We start from the raw sequence: 12,494 nt of genomic DNA, 5'->3' as shown, positions 1-12,494 counted from the left end.
GTGTGTGTGTGTGTGTGTGTGTGTGTGTGTGTGTGTGTGTGTGTGTGGTGTGGATGAGTGTGTCACTGTGGAGCTGTGTCCAGAGTGTCTTGCCCAGAAACACAAACTCCACTCGAGCGCTCTGGGCTGGGGCCTCTCCCGGGCCTGGCCGTGTCTCTGTAGGAGCCCCAGGTCACAGGTTCCGGACGTGGGGGATATGGGTTGTTGTAGGGTTTGGATCATGATGGGTCATCATGGCGTGGGGGGCCCCTGAGTCCCTGCCTTCCCAGCTTGCTGTTGGCTTTGAAAGGGACCCCCCTTCCCAGCAAGTGATGTCATTGGAGCTGACCCTGAGCTCCTCCTCTGGGGGCTCTGGTGTTGTTCTTGAACCTTGAAGACTCGCTCCAGTTCTGACTCCTTCAACCACCTGGACCCCCTCATACCCCCTGGTCGACCCCAGCTGCCACTCCCACTCCCAGTTTCAGCCCTTTGTTTCCATCACATCATTCGCTTTGGCTGTGTCCTGGGTTCTTGGGGTTCTCTTGAAAACTTAGAGTGCCCGGCATCCACTCCCCTTTCTTCCTAAAAGGCATTTGGATTTTCCTTTCGGGAACGGCCCCTCCCATCCTCAGGCCATGTGGTTTGGAAGGGGCTGGTTTCAACCCCAACACAAGAGTTAATTGTGTGACCAAGTTTGCCAGTCAGAGCACTACACCTGTTTCGGGGTTAGTTCAGGTATCCCATAGGCCCTGTTCTGGGATTTGTGTGGAGCTGGGAGAGAGGGAGGTGCCTTCTTTCCACTAGGATTGCTGTGGGGATAGACAAGAGCTAAGAACTGCTGGTGACCATTCTGTCACCACTGGGAGCAGAGCAACATGAAAGAAAGCAGAGCAGTGGAGAGGCCTCCTCAGGTTCTGTTGGTACTGTTTGAGCTCCTGGATGCAGCTGTGCCTGAAGCCCTTAGACTTCTCAGTTATGTGAACTCATTTGTCTCCTAAGTTGGGATTCTTGCAGCCAAAACAGACCTCAGTGTTTCAACAATGATTTTGATCACTCATAATCAAGAGTCAACTCACACCTAGGCCTAGTTCCTAGACCCCAGGCAGGGTCAGAAGTCATTATCTATGTATGTCTGTGTCCCTCCCCTAATTTGCCAGGAGAGAAATACAGACAACTTCTACTTTATATGAAATTAGAAATTAACCTCTTACAGTTAATGGATGTGATTTTTTGGCAGTGTGCATGTGAGGCCTCTTCTTCTTAACTTATCCCGGGGCCTAAACACATCTATGGGAGAAGCACTCCAGTGGCATCCTAAAGGAAAGTACACCGGGGAAGCTAGGCTCTACCAGTGCTCGAACTCTTTGAAAGAAAGGTTTGTGGTCCTCTGGTTAGCATTCCAGTAAAATGTGGACTTTCATAGAAATAGTCCTGAGTGGCTGTGAAGGTCTATTTTTTTTTTTCCTGGCCACGCTGTGCAGCCTGCGGGATCTTAGTTCCCCGACCAAGGATGGAACCCGTGGCCCTGCAGTGGAAGCATGGAGTCTTAACCACTGGACTACCAGGGAAGTCCCTGAAGGTCTATCTTACAGAGTCACTAAGATTCAATAATAATGACAGCAGGGCCATCACTAGCTCATACACCACCTTCATGGGAACTAGCAAAGGGTCTTCCATACTCAAGGACACACCATAAACAAATACACAACCTCCTGTTTATTTGAACATGGCCTCTGGATGGATTTCCATCCGCTGGCTGTGTGGCCACATGGTATCTCTAAGGCACCCAGGCTGTGAAGAAGATGGAGGTAGATAAATGAGGCGGCCACACAGCCAACAGGCCAGGGGCAGGGGTGGTGGCATTACTGGGCAAGGTGAGAAGAGGGCAGGGATGCCCCCCCATCCACCCACCCAAAGGCAGTCCCCTCCCTTAGTCCTTCTCTTCTCCATGGGTGATGATGTGCACCAGGTTCTTATAGTCCAAGTTGCCAGTCACATCAGGGGGGAAGGCGGCAAACATCTGGTCGATCTGCAACGAACCAGCAAGACATGCTGAGGACATGGGGAGGGGCAGTGGAGGGGGGAGGGCTGTGTGCAGGGCGGCCCGAGTGGAGAGGCAGCTGGGGGCCTGGAGGACATGGGTTGCGTTGGACATATCCCTCCGTGCCCTCCTGCTTCCTTGCCCTTTGTAGCTCTTCCACAGGTGCCAACCCCAAGGGCCATCCTGCAGGGATGTTCCCGGGAACCAACCTGCGATGGGGAAAGAAGGGATCGCAAACTCAAGTGTGCAAAGGGGCAGGCAGGTTATGTAGGGGAGCAAGGTGGGCCTGGTGGGGACTGTGGCTAAATGGAGACTAGTCCATCTACAGAGGTCACAACTGCTCAGGGCCAGTTAATGTGTCCACATGGGCAAGGAGGTCAGACTCTTTGAGGGAAACTAGAAATTAAATATTTTAGAATGTGCAATTTCTACATTTAAAAAGTATTGGCTAGTTATGTTTTTTTTAATTTGGGGTTAATAATAGATAACATTTATATTGCCTTTATCACATATCAGCACTTTATACATGTGAACTCATTTAATCCTCACAGTGTACTATGAAGTAGATTCTATTATTGTCCCCACTTTACAGATGAGGAAATTGAGGCACAGTGAGGTTAAGGAGCTTGTCCAAAGTCCCAAAGCCTGGTGAGAGTTGAAAGGCAGACTCTTTCAACTGCTTGAGTTTTGAGGGGGAGATCCAAATAAAATTTTTAGTAAAATGTGAAACTTTATGGAATCAGGCCAGAGAGGCTATAAGGGACTATTTTATTTTATTTATTTTTTATTTTTTTGCAGTACGCGGGCCTCTCACTGTTGTGGCCTCTCCCGTTGCGGAGCACAGGCTCCGGGTGTGCAGGCTCAGCGGCCATGGCTCACAGGCCCAGCCGCTCCACGGCATGTGGGATCTTCCCGGACCGGGGCACGAACCCGTGTCCCCTGCATCGGCAGGTGGACTCTCAACCACCGTGCCACCAGGGAAGCCCGGGACTATTTTAAATAGACTCATTAAGGTTCATTAGTAACGTTGACAAGGCAGTTGCTTGTTTATACAGGGCCTTCGGTGAATTAGCAATAGTGCCCCTTCTTCCAGGCACATTACTGCCACCTGCCAGAAAAAGTCATATATTCTGATTTCTAAAAAGTTATAATAAGACACTTTACTGCCATCTGCTGGAAAACTATTGCAACAAATAAATACTCTGCAGTATATATTATTGAGGGCATCCAGGAGGATTGTTCAGTGTATAACCTACACGACTGTATGTGGTGACCCTGCATGCCACCTTCACTTCATCAGGAAATTGATACTCTCTCCAGGTATCCATGCATTATGAGGAAGACAGAACCTGGAGTCAGACAGACCTAGGTTTGAATCCAGGCCCCGGCATTTCTCATTAGTGTTGTCCTTTCAGTCAAAGCAAAGTGACTTTGCTTCCCTGAGCCTCAGTTTCCCCATCTGTAAAATGACGATAATACTAGTCCCTACCTCACAGGGTGATCGACAGAGTGAAATGAGATAGGGGCTTAGTAAACAAGAGCAGATTCTCTCTCAGTGTGGGGTCAGGGGTGTTTTATATAAGAGAGTCTGGAGAGGGAGTCCCCAGAAGGGTGAGGCCAGGAACTGAGGTGCAGAGAGTGTCCGAAGGGCCCGGTTACCTCCTCCTTGGAAAACCTCTCCGCCTGCGTGGTCAGCATCTCCTGTATGCTGCAGAGAGAGAAAAGCAGGTATTGCAGCCGGCTGTGTGGAGAGGGCTGGGGGGAGAAGCAAGGAACCCCAGGTCTTCCCCCACAGATCCCACTCACTAATCAGCCCTGAGCACCCCTTTGCCTTCAGGGTCAAACACTTTGAACGCGTTGAGAATGGTCTCCTCGGGGTCTGCCCCTGAAACAGAAAACAGAGTTAAAATGTGCCATGGGTGGCTGGGAACCTCTGGTAAGGAGGAGGGGTCCTGTTGCCTCCTGAGCACTGAGCCTTGGCGTTTTGAAAGAGTGGGCTGAGAATCCAGTTCTTTCTATCTTTCTTTGTTTCTTTTTGGCTGTGTTGGGTCTTCGTTGCCGTGAGCGGGCTTTCTATAGTTGTGTCGAGCAGGGGCTACTCTTTGTTGCGGTGCACAGGCTTCTCATTGTGGTGGCTTCTCTTGTTGCAGAGCACAGGCTCAGTAGTTGTGGCTTGCGGGCTCTAGAGTGCAGGCTCAGCAGTTGTGGCACATGTGCTTAGTTGCTCCACAGCATGTGGGATCTTCTCGGACAAGGGATCGAACCTGTGTCCCCTGCATTGGCAGGCGGGTTCTTAACCACTGCGCCACCAGGGAAGTCCTGAGAATCCAGTTATTTCTGAGGAAGCCCAAGGTCAAGCATGGATCTAGGCTTAGAAAGACTCGGATTCAAATTCTGACTCCAGCATTTGGTAGCTGTGTGGCTGCAGGCAAGAGACTGTCTGTCTCTGAGCTTCAGTTCCCCATCTGTAGACTGGGATAAGAATAGAAACTATCTCCTAGATGCTATTAAATAAGGTGATGCATATAATGTGTTTAAAGTGCTTAGCATGAGGTCTGGATCAGGGTAAGCCTTGGAGCACTGTTAACTTCTGTTTTTATTGTTTTTTCTTCCCCCTGACGTTACTCTGCCTTCATGTGCCAACCCCAACATGTTCTCCCAGTGCTTTAATTGATGCCCAAAGATGAAGACACATAAAGACAGACAGACATACACAGATGCACAGAGACACATATACACAGATATACATATACACACATAGATGCACAGATATACACATGAACTTACCCTTAAGTTTCTCCCCAAACATCTGTAGGAACACAGTAAAGTTAATTGGACCTGGAGCCTCCTTGAGCATTTCATCAATTTCCTCATTTTTCACATTCACACGCCCTAGGGCAGGAGACACACACTTAGTAACTCCAAGCTGGGACAGAAACAGCTGTCAGGACACTGGCATTTGCCCTTGTAATCCTACTTCAAGGAATCTTGTCTAGAAATAATCAGAGACGGAGTGGATGGGGCCAAAGATTCACGTGAGAAGATGTTCTCAAAAGTGTTATTTATAAAAGTCAGACAACTGGAAACAACCCAAAGAGGGTTTAGTTACTTTTTAAAATAGTGCCTTCAGAACCTGGAACAATTTATACAGATGTTTTAATATTTTACTCAATGGGAAATGCTTGTATTATAAATTAGCCCTTGTTACTTGGAGGTGGGAGAGACATCAGAATTACCTGAGGGAACTTTTTCAAATTATACCTGCTATAACCCATACAGCCTTGGAGATTCTGATGTACCTGCTCTAGCCACTGCCACAGGCCGTATAGTAAGTACCTTTGTGTAAGTTAGAAAAAGCCGCCCCAACTTAAGATAGTTTATGTTTTAAATGTAAAAGTCTACAGTGGCTACAAATATGAATAGTACTCTGTATAATTGCTCACTACACAACCTGCACAGCTGTTCATGGCCCTGAGTTCTGGGGTTAGGAGTCGAGGAGCGGTTAGTGGTGGCAGGTTGGACACTTATATTTTGAAACAGCTCCATGTACTCATCCTCATCTTCCTGAGATGTTAAATTTTAAAAGCTGAATCCAAAATAGAATGATTCCAGCTATTAAACACACACGTGCATGCATGCTCACGCACACGCACGCGTGCGCGCGCGCATGCACACACACACACACACACACACACGAGATGCCTAGAAAAAAACTTAGAGGCTGAGATGTTAACAGTGGAATGTGGCCTAATGGCCAACGTTGTTTCCTCTTTATACTTTTCTGAGTTTTCCAAGTTTTCTATTGTAAACTGCCATTGCATTCAAATCCACACAAAAATTAATTTGAAAGAAAAATAAGACACATGTGAAGACACTCAAAGACTAAAACACTTCTTTCCTATCCTCTGAAATTTGCCTTGAAGACAAATCTTGGTTGAGCTGTTTCTTTGGAAAATGACAAGCTCTTGACCTTTTTGATGGCCCCACCTCCTGCCCCTCACGGGAGTGGGATAAGGAGACCCTCCTGCAGGTGTTGGTGGGGCGACGTACCAAGAGCAGCAAAGGTGTCCCTCAGATCGTTCTTGTCTATGAAGCCATCCCTGTTCTGGTCCATGATGGTGAAGGCCTGTGAAAGGGAGGCGGTTGTCTGGTCAGCCCGAGAGAAATTGGGGGGAGGAGCCCTAGAGGTTATGCCAAGGGCTGGGGGCAGTGGGACTCTGGGGTTTTCAAGGCACATCGAAGGACATTAGATCAAGAATCAAAGATCTGAAACAGTCTAGCAGTTCCTCAAAATGTTAGGCCTAGAGTTACTGTAGGACCCAGCAATTCTACTCTTCGGTGTGTTCCTAAGAGAAATGAGAACAGATGTCCACACAGACACCTGTAGGTGAATGTCCACAGCAGCACTATTCACAACAGCCCCAAACTGGAAACAACCCACATGTCCATCAACTGATGAGTGAATAAACAAAATGTGGTCTCTCCCCATGATGGAATATCATTCAGCAATAAAAAGAAGGAAATTCTGACACATGCTACAACATGGATGAACCTTGAAACATGATGCTGAAAGAAGCCAGACACAAAAGGCCACATAGTATATGACTCCATTTCTATGAAGCTTCCAGAACAGGCAAATCCATAGAGACAGAAAATAGATCCGTGGTTGTCAGGGGCTGGGGGGTAGGGAGAAATGGGGAGTGACTGCTAATGGGTATGAGGTTTCTTTTGGGGGCGATGAAAATGTTCTAAAATTAGACAGTGATGATGGTTGCAAAATTCTGTGACTATATTAAATAACCACTGAATTGTACAGTTTAAAAAGGTGACTACATGGTACGTGAATTATATCTTTATAAAGCTGTTATTGAAAAACAAAACTAAGTTAAAAACTGGAGTCTGTCTCCGCCAGCTCGCAAGCCCGCATTATCTGTAAAACAGAGCCAGTAATCTTTCCCAGCTGGCTCCAGAGAGACTCTAAGAGCTTTGTGAACGCCCAGGTAATTTACAAATGATGTATTATATCTGTGTTTTTTTAGTTCTTTTAGCAACTGGTTCCTGAAAGTATTTGCATCCCCAGGTCATACCCCCAGCAGCTGATCTCATTCCAGAGGTTGGGATAGAGTGAGCGAGAAGGGAGGGTGTAGTCTTCTCCATGGAAGGGGACTATTTCAAGTTCAGATATGATATTTCATCCCAGGAATTCCTCTTTCTCTGGCAGCTTATGGGCCACGGCGTTCCTGTGATCTGAATGTTGGTGCGGACAGCACGGGCCAGTCTTCATGTCTCATTGGAAGCCCCAAACAGTTTCCCCTTTTATATAAAACAGTGTCCTCTCCATCATAGCTTTAACGTATTTTCCTCTGAAGGGCCAGGTGAGAATGTGGATGACTCAGTGTGAGCCATCAGGACTGCTGGAAAATTAATTCAGTTTATCCTTCTGAGTCTGCGGCAGTGGCTTAATTTTGCCTAATTGGTACTTAGGTTTGCTTACTAAGGCACATGCGCATAGACTGTGATAGGGTTTCAGACCCGGCTAGCATCCAACAACTGAGGACTGTAAAAATTAAAATCTAAGATACTCTCAGACATCTCTCAGATTGACAAAAATAACTTCTGAGACGTTAACGCCCTATGTTGATGAAGATGTGGCGGGAAAGGCACTTTCTCCTCTTGGTGCTGATGGGAGTCAGAATGATCACAGCATTTCTGGAGGGCAACTTGGACCAGTGGTTATACTTGGTTTTAGTTCCTTTTTTAAAAAGTTCCTTCTATCCAGCTGTTCTGCTTTTAGGAATTTACCCCAAGGAAATAACCAGAGATACAAGCAAAGATGTGTTATTTATAATAGTACAACATTCTGTGTATAACATCCAACCATAGGAAGCAGTTTAAATAAATTATGGAAAATGTTGGTGCCGAATTGCTCAAAGAAAAACAGCAGGTACTGATTAGTGTGCTTTGTTTAACAAATGTGTACATATTTTGGGTTGGCCAAAAAGTTTGTTTGTGTTTTTCCATAAGATCTTATGGAAGAAAATGAAAGAACATTTTGGCCAACCCAATGTATAACAAAAATCACTGGAAGGGTGAATACCAAAATGTTAACTGATTATCTCTGGGTAGTAGAATTGTAGGTCAGGGGTCAGGTCTTTTTTTTTTTTTTTGTGGTACGCGGGCCTCTCACTGTTGTGGCCTCTCCTGTTGCGGAGCACAGGCTCCGGACGCGCAGGCTCAGCGGCCATGGCTCATGGGCCTAGCCGCTCCGCGGCATGTGGGATCTTCCTGGACCGGGGCACGAACCCTTGTCGCCTGCATCGGCAGGTGGACTCTCAATCAATGCGCCACCAGGGAAGCCCAGTCAGGTCATTTTTATTCTTTGTGCATTTCTGAAATTCTTTCCTACATTTTCAACAAGACACATGCTTTACTTTGAGCAGCAAAAGTTAATTTCTTTAAGTCATTCACACACACATTCAGACTGAATTTGGGGTTTTGGGGGAAGATAAAGACAACCTAACTGAGAGGTCCTTGCAGGGAGTATGGAACGAGGGAAGGGCTCTTTCTAGCGTGTGAGAATCTCCACCCAGGCGTATGATTCCACAGCTGCACCCACCTCCTTAAATTCCTGGATCTGGCTCTGTTCAAACATGGAGAACACGTTGGAATTGGCGCCCTCTGGTCTCTTCTTGGCTTTCTTAGGTGACTAGGGTATAAAAAAGCATCGATTAAAAAAAGTCAGAGGCTGGGAATTAGAAGACTAGGTCAGGTGTCATCTCTGGGTGAGCCTCAGCTACGTATCTGTGAAATGGGGGTATGGTGCCCACACTCATCTCAAAATGGCGATACTGGAAAGATAAAAGGACATGGAATAAGGTTTCTCAAAAGCACCCCAGTTCTGGTGGATGGTAAAAGACTGTGGATCTTGCAGCAGCTCCTTTGCAAACTAGCGGAGGTAGAGGTCTGTCTCCGGGGATGGAGGCCAGGCTTTCGGATCAGCCCCAGCAGGACCCAGCTGCTTTTGTTTCGATGCATTTCACAAAAAGTTCAGTAATGCACAGAAGGAGAATTGATTGGAGGCGAAAAAGAGCCAGGCTCACTAAACCATGAGGAATGCGAGATGAAATGACACATTTTCAGGGTGTTAAAACCCAACTGCTCTGTCCCCCTCAATTTTCTCTTGATCCAAATGGCAGCAAAATCTCCTCTCTAAATGTTCTGTCCTCGCACCGTGCAAACAGAGCAGAGAAGAGCGAGTTAACATTTCCCCACCCGCTTCTGACTTGAGTTACAGCAAACGCTTGAACACTGCATATGTTATTGCATTTAATCCTCATAACTGCTCTGTCAAGTGGATGCTATTATTACCATCGCCATTTTACGGGGAGGCAACCGAAGGTCAGAGAGGTTGGGTCATGTACCCAAGGTCACACAGTCACAGAAAGGCAGAGCTGGTATTGAACTTGGGCAGACTGACTCCAGAGTCTGTGCCCCTAACCACAGTCCTACACTGACCCTGATTTGGGGGCTTCCTGCTTCAGGAGGGGGACACCTAACCAAAAACATAGGGAGAAAGGTTTTAAATTTGCAAGTTCAAAAGGTGAAAACAAAAAAGATTCTTTTCCCCAAATGCCTGAACAAGAGAAAAGAATTACAATTTGATCCTTAAAAGTGTTCAATCCCATTTTGCAAGCCCTGGGCATTATTGATTCCTCGAGAGGTCAGTAGACAAGCCATAAAAAGGCCAACTCTCTTATTTTGTTTTTGCGAGTACCCGGGAGCTGCTGTTATTTGTGGCTTATCGGGGCATTGATTGGGGTTCCTCTGTGTGCACACAGTGAGTAGTGCTTTTTCCACCAGGGTCTGGGGCCCCAGAAAGCTGCCTTTCTCCCCCTCCCCTTTCGTCCTTTGCTTGTAGGTGGTGTCCTCACCTCGCCGCCCAGCATCACTTACCTCCGGGGGCCCTCGATACTCACCATGGTGGAAAGGACACAGCACTGCTCCCCCAGAAGAATCCCACAGGCTGCCCAGCTCTCCTCAGCCCAGGAACAATAAATACTTCCTCCCCAAGTTTAAAAATAACCCCATGACCACTTTTGGCAGTAGTAGGTGAGGCGGACACCACCTAAGGCCCCCCCACCCCCACCCCATGCCGTTCTTCTGAAGTAAGGGCAGCTCACTCGCCACCCAGTGACACGTGAGACCCAAAAAGGCATTCAAGGTTAAATAGACTGGCGGCTGGTGCATGGGGAGAGATGTGGCTCACTTTCTGCAGCGCTTGGGTGGTCAGCACTTGTGCTTGTCTGTTTTGAGAAGGAAAATGGCAGGGAGGGAGACTGTTAAAATTCTCTAACATTATCAGGCATGGGTCCCACCTCAGGGTCTTTGTACCTGCAGTCTCGTCTGCCTGGAATGCTTTTCTGTCAGACATCTGCAAGGCTCCCTTCCTCACCTCCTTCAGGTCTTTGCTCAAACATCACCTTCTCAGTGAGACCTCCCTACCACCCTATTTAAAATAGCCGTTTAGCCCTGCCCTGCAGAGACCTTTCTCTGCTTTGTTTTTCTCCCCAGCATTTACCACTTTCTAACATACCGTGCAATTCACTTATTTTGTTCACTGTCAGTGGACAGCTCCGGAGGGTGGGTCCTCTTTATTTTCCCCACCACTCTCTCCCTGGCTCCAACCTCGTGACTGGCAGGCACACAGCAGCTGCTCAATGAGTATGTGTTAATTGACTGAAGAAATAACAGCTCTCGGGCTTCCCTGGTGGCACAGTGGTTAAGAACCTGCCTGCCAATGTGGGGACATGGGTTCGAGCCCTGGTCCAAGAAGATCCCACATGCCACAGAGAAGCTAAGCCCATGCGCCACAACTACTGAGCCTGTGTGCCACAACTAGTGAAGCCCGTGTGCCTAGAGCCCGTGCTCCACAACAAGACAAGCCACCGCAATGAGAAGCCCGCGCACCGCAACGAAAAGTAGCCCCCGCTCGCCGCAATTAGAGAAAGCCCGCGTGCAACAATGAAGACCCAACACAGCCAAAAATAAAGAGAGGGAGGGAGGAAGGAAGGAAGGAAGGAAGGAAGAAATAACAGCTCTCATGGAGTGCCTGTGTACACGTCTCTTGTTCCAATTTAAATTTATAATCACTCTGTGTGGTAGAGACCACCTTATTTTCAGTGTCCCCATTTCACAGATGAGGAAACTGAGGCTGAGAGGCAAAATGAGCTGCCTGGAATCAGGCAGTGAAGTTGGGAGTGGATCTGAGGCTCATTTGCCTCCAGAGTCCAAGCTCTTAAAGGGCCTTGGGAAAGGCCGTTTGCTCTCAGAACGCCAAGCACTGTGGTTGTTAATCTCCCTCAGGATGGTTTTCCTCCTGTGGCCTCACAGGCAGCCTTGGGATCCAAGGAGTGAGAAGTCAGGGCTTGGAATCAAGTCATGGCCTTGTTTAGTGGCCGTGGGTGACGGGCTCCAGAGTCCACGCCTCTAAGAAGCAGAACATTCTCTCAGCTGTCCTGTCCCTGGTGGTGTGGCCCCAGGGCCGATGGCTGGGCCAGTGGTCACCCCCTCTGTGGAGCCTGCTTTGCGCCATGCACGGGGCTAGTGTGGGAGACTGCCGCCGAGTGACAAACTCCACACCCTTATGACGCTGTGTGCAACGGGTAGATGGATAAAAATAAACAAATGCATAACCCAGAGAATTTCAGGTAGTGACACATATTACAGAGAGATGAGATAGAGAGGTGGGTAGTGCCGGGCGGTAGTACCGAGCAGAGACTGGGGGAGAGTGCTTCTGGCCACAGGATGGCAAGAGCCTCAGAGGAGGATGGATTGGGAATCTTTGAGGAGCAGAAGGACCATGTGACTGGAGCTGAGTGTGGGCCAGGGCACAAAGTGAGGCGAGCAAGGTGGGCAGGGCAGATCACGTGGTATGGCCTTGGGATTTCATTCCAGAAGCAAGGGGAATTCCCAGCAGGGAGACCCTTTGGCTAACCAGCCCCCGGGCTGCCCATGCCAGGGACAATCTGATTCGGGGGCAAGGCCAGCAGGCAGCACCCTGGAATGAGATCCTATCAACCAAATCAATCTACAAATATGTGCTCAGTTACTCTGATGTGCTGAAACCTTTGTGGATGTTGCTGGAGAAAACTGGAAGATCCTTGGCCCCCAGGAATGAACAAAGTAGTTAATAAACAAGTAACACAGACTTTGCTTTCCTTGCCAAGGTCCTGAGTAGGGATTGTTAGAACATTTTCATTCAACCTTAGGCAGTTTGAGGCAATGGAGTGGAGTGATTGAGCCCTCAGGCTTGGAAGTCAGACAAAATTGCATTTGAACTGGTGGGCTCTGTGTGACCTTGGGCAAGTGACTTTACCTCTCTGAGCACATAAAGAAAACCTTCCTTTTGAGATTTTCCAGAGGGTGAGTGGCGGTGAGGCCCAGGCAGGTCCTCAGTAAATGGCAGTGATCACTC

The 12,494-nt window shown here is 48.0% G+C and overlaps 1 protein-coding gene across 2 annotated transcripts; it reads right to left on the bottom strand.

Moving 5' to 3' along the window:
- Positions 1 to 1,674: 1,674 nt before the first annotated feature.
- MYL2 (myosin light chain 2) lies at positions 1,675 to 10,064 on the bottom strand. 2 transcript variants are annotated; one of them, XM_027125271.1, is made up of 8 exons: positions 9,997 to 10,064; positions 8,637 to 8,726; positions 6,071 to 6,146; positions 4,808 to 4,912; positions 3,827 to 3,905; positions 3,680 to 3,728; positions 1,891 to 2,008; positions 1,675 to 1,770 (listed from the first exon to the last, which is right to left on the bottom strand). In XM_027125271.1, the coding sequence occupies exons 1-7, from the start codon at positions 9,997 to 9,999 to the stop codon at positions 1,910 to 1,912; spliced, it is 501 nt and encodes a 166-aa protein (XP_026981072.1). In that variant the 5' UTR covers positions 10,000 to 10,064; the 3' UTR covers positions 1,675 to 1,770; positions 1,891 to 1,909. The 2 variants fall into 2 exon arrangements, with proteins under 2 accessions (XP_026981072.1, XP_026981071.1); XM_027125270.1 differs by having other exon boundaries at positions 1,675 to 2,008.
- Between the last annotated feature and the right edge of the window lie 2,430 nt (positions 10,065 to 12,494).

The sequence above is a fragment of the Aethalodelphis obliquidens genome, unplaced genomic scaffold (assembly GCF_003676395.1).
Source record: "Aethalodelphis obliquidens isolate GAN/ISIS:26980383/991018 unplaced genomic scaffold, ASM367639v1 scaffold28, whole genome shotgun sequence".
NCBI lineage: Eukaryota > Metazoa > Chordata > Mammalia > Artiodactyla > Delphinidae > Aethalodelphis > Aethalodelphis obliquidens.
The sequence above is the reverse complement of the archived record's forward strand: the minus strand, read 5'-3'. Positions and strand labels throughout refer to the sequence as shown.

What these genes read in the sequence shown, in the direction of transcription:
- MYL2 (XM_027125270.1), bottom strand. An exon ending in GGACACCTTTGCTGCTCTTG is followed by an intron (nt 4,913 to 6,070) that starts GTACGTCGCCCC and finishes CTCCTGCCCTAG; the next exon opens with GGCGTGTGAATGTGAAAAAT. An exon ending in GTTTGGGGAGAAACTTAAGG is followed by an intron (nt 3,906 to 4,807) that starts GTAAGTTCATGT and finishes TTTCTGTTTCAG; the next exon opens with GGGCAGACCCCGAGGAGACC.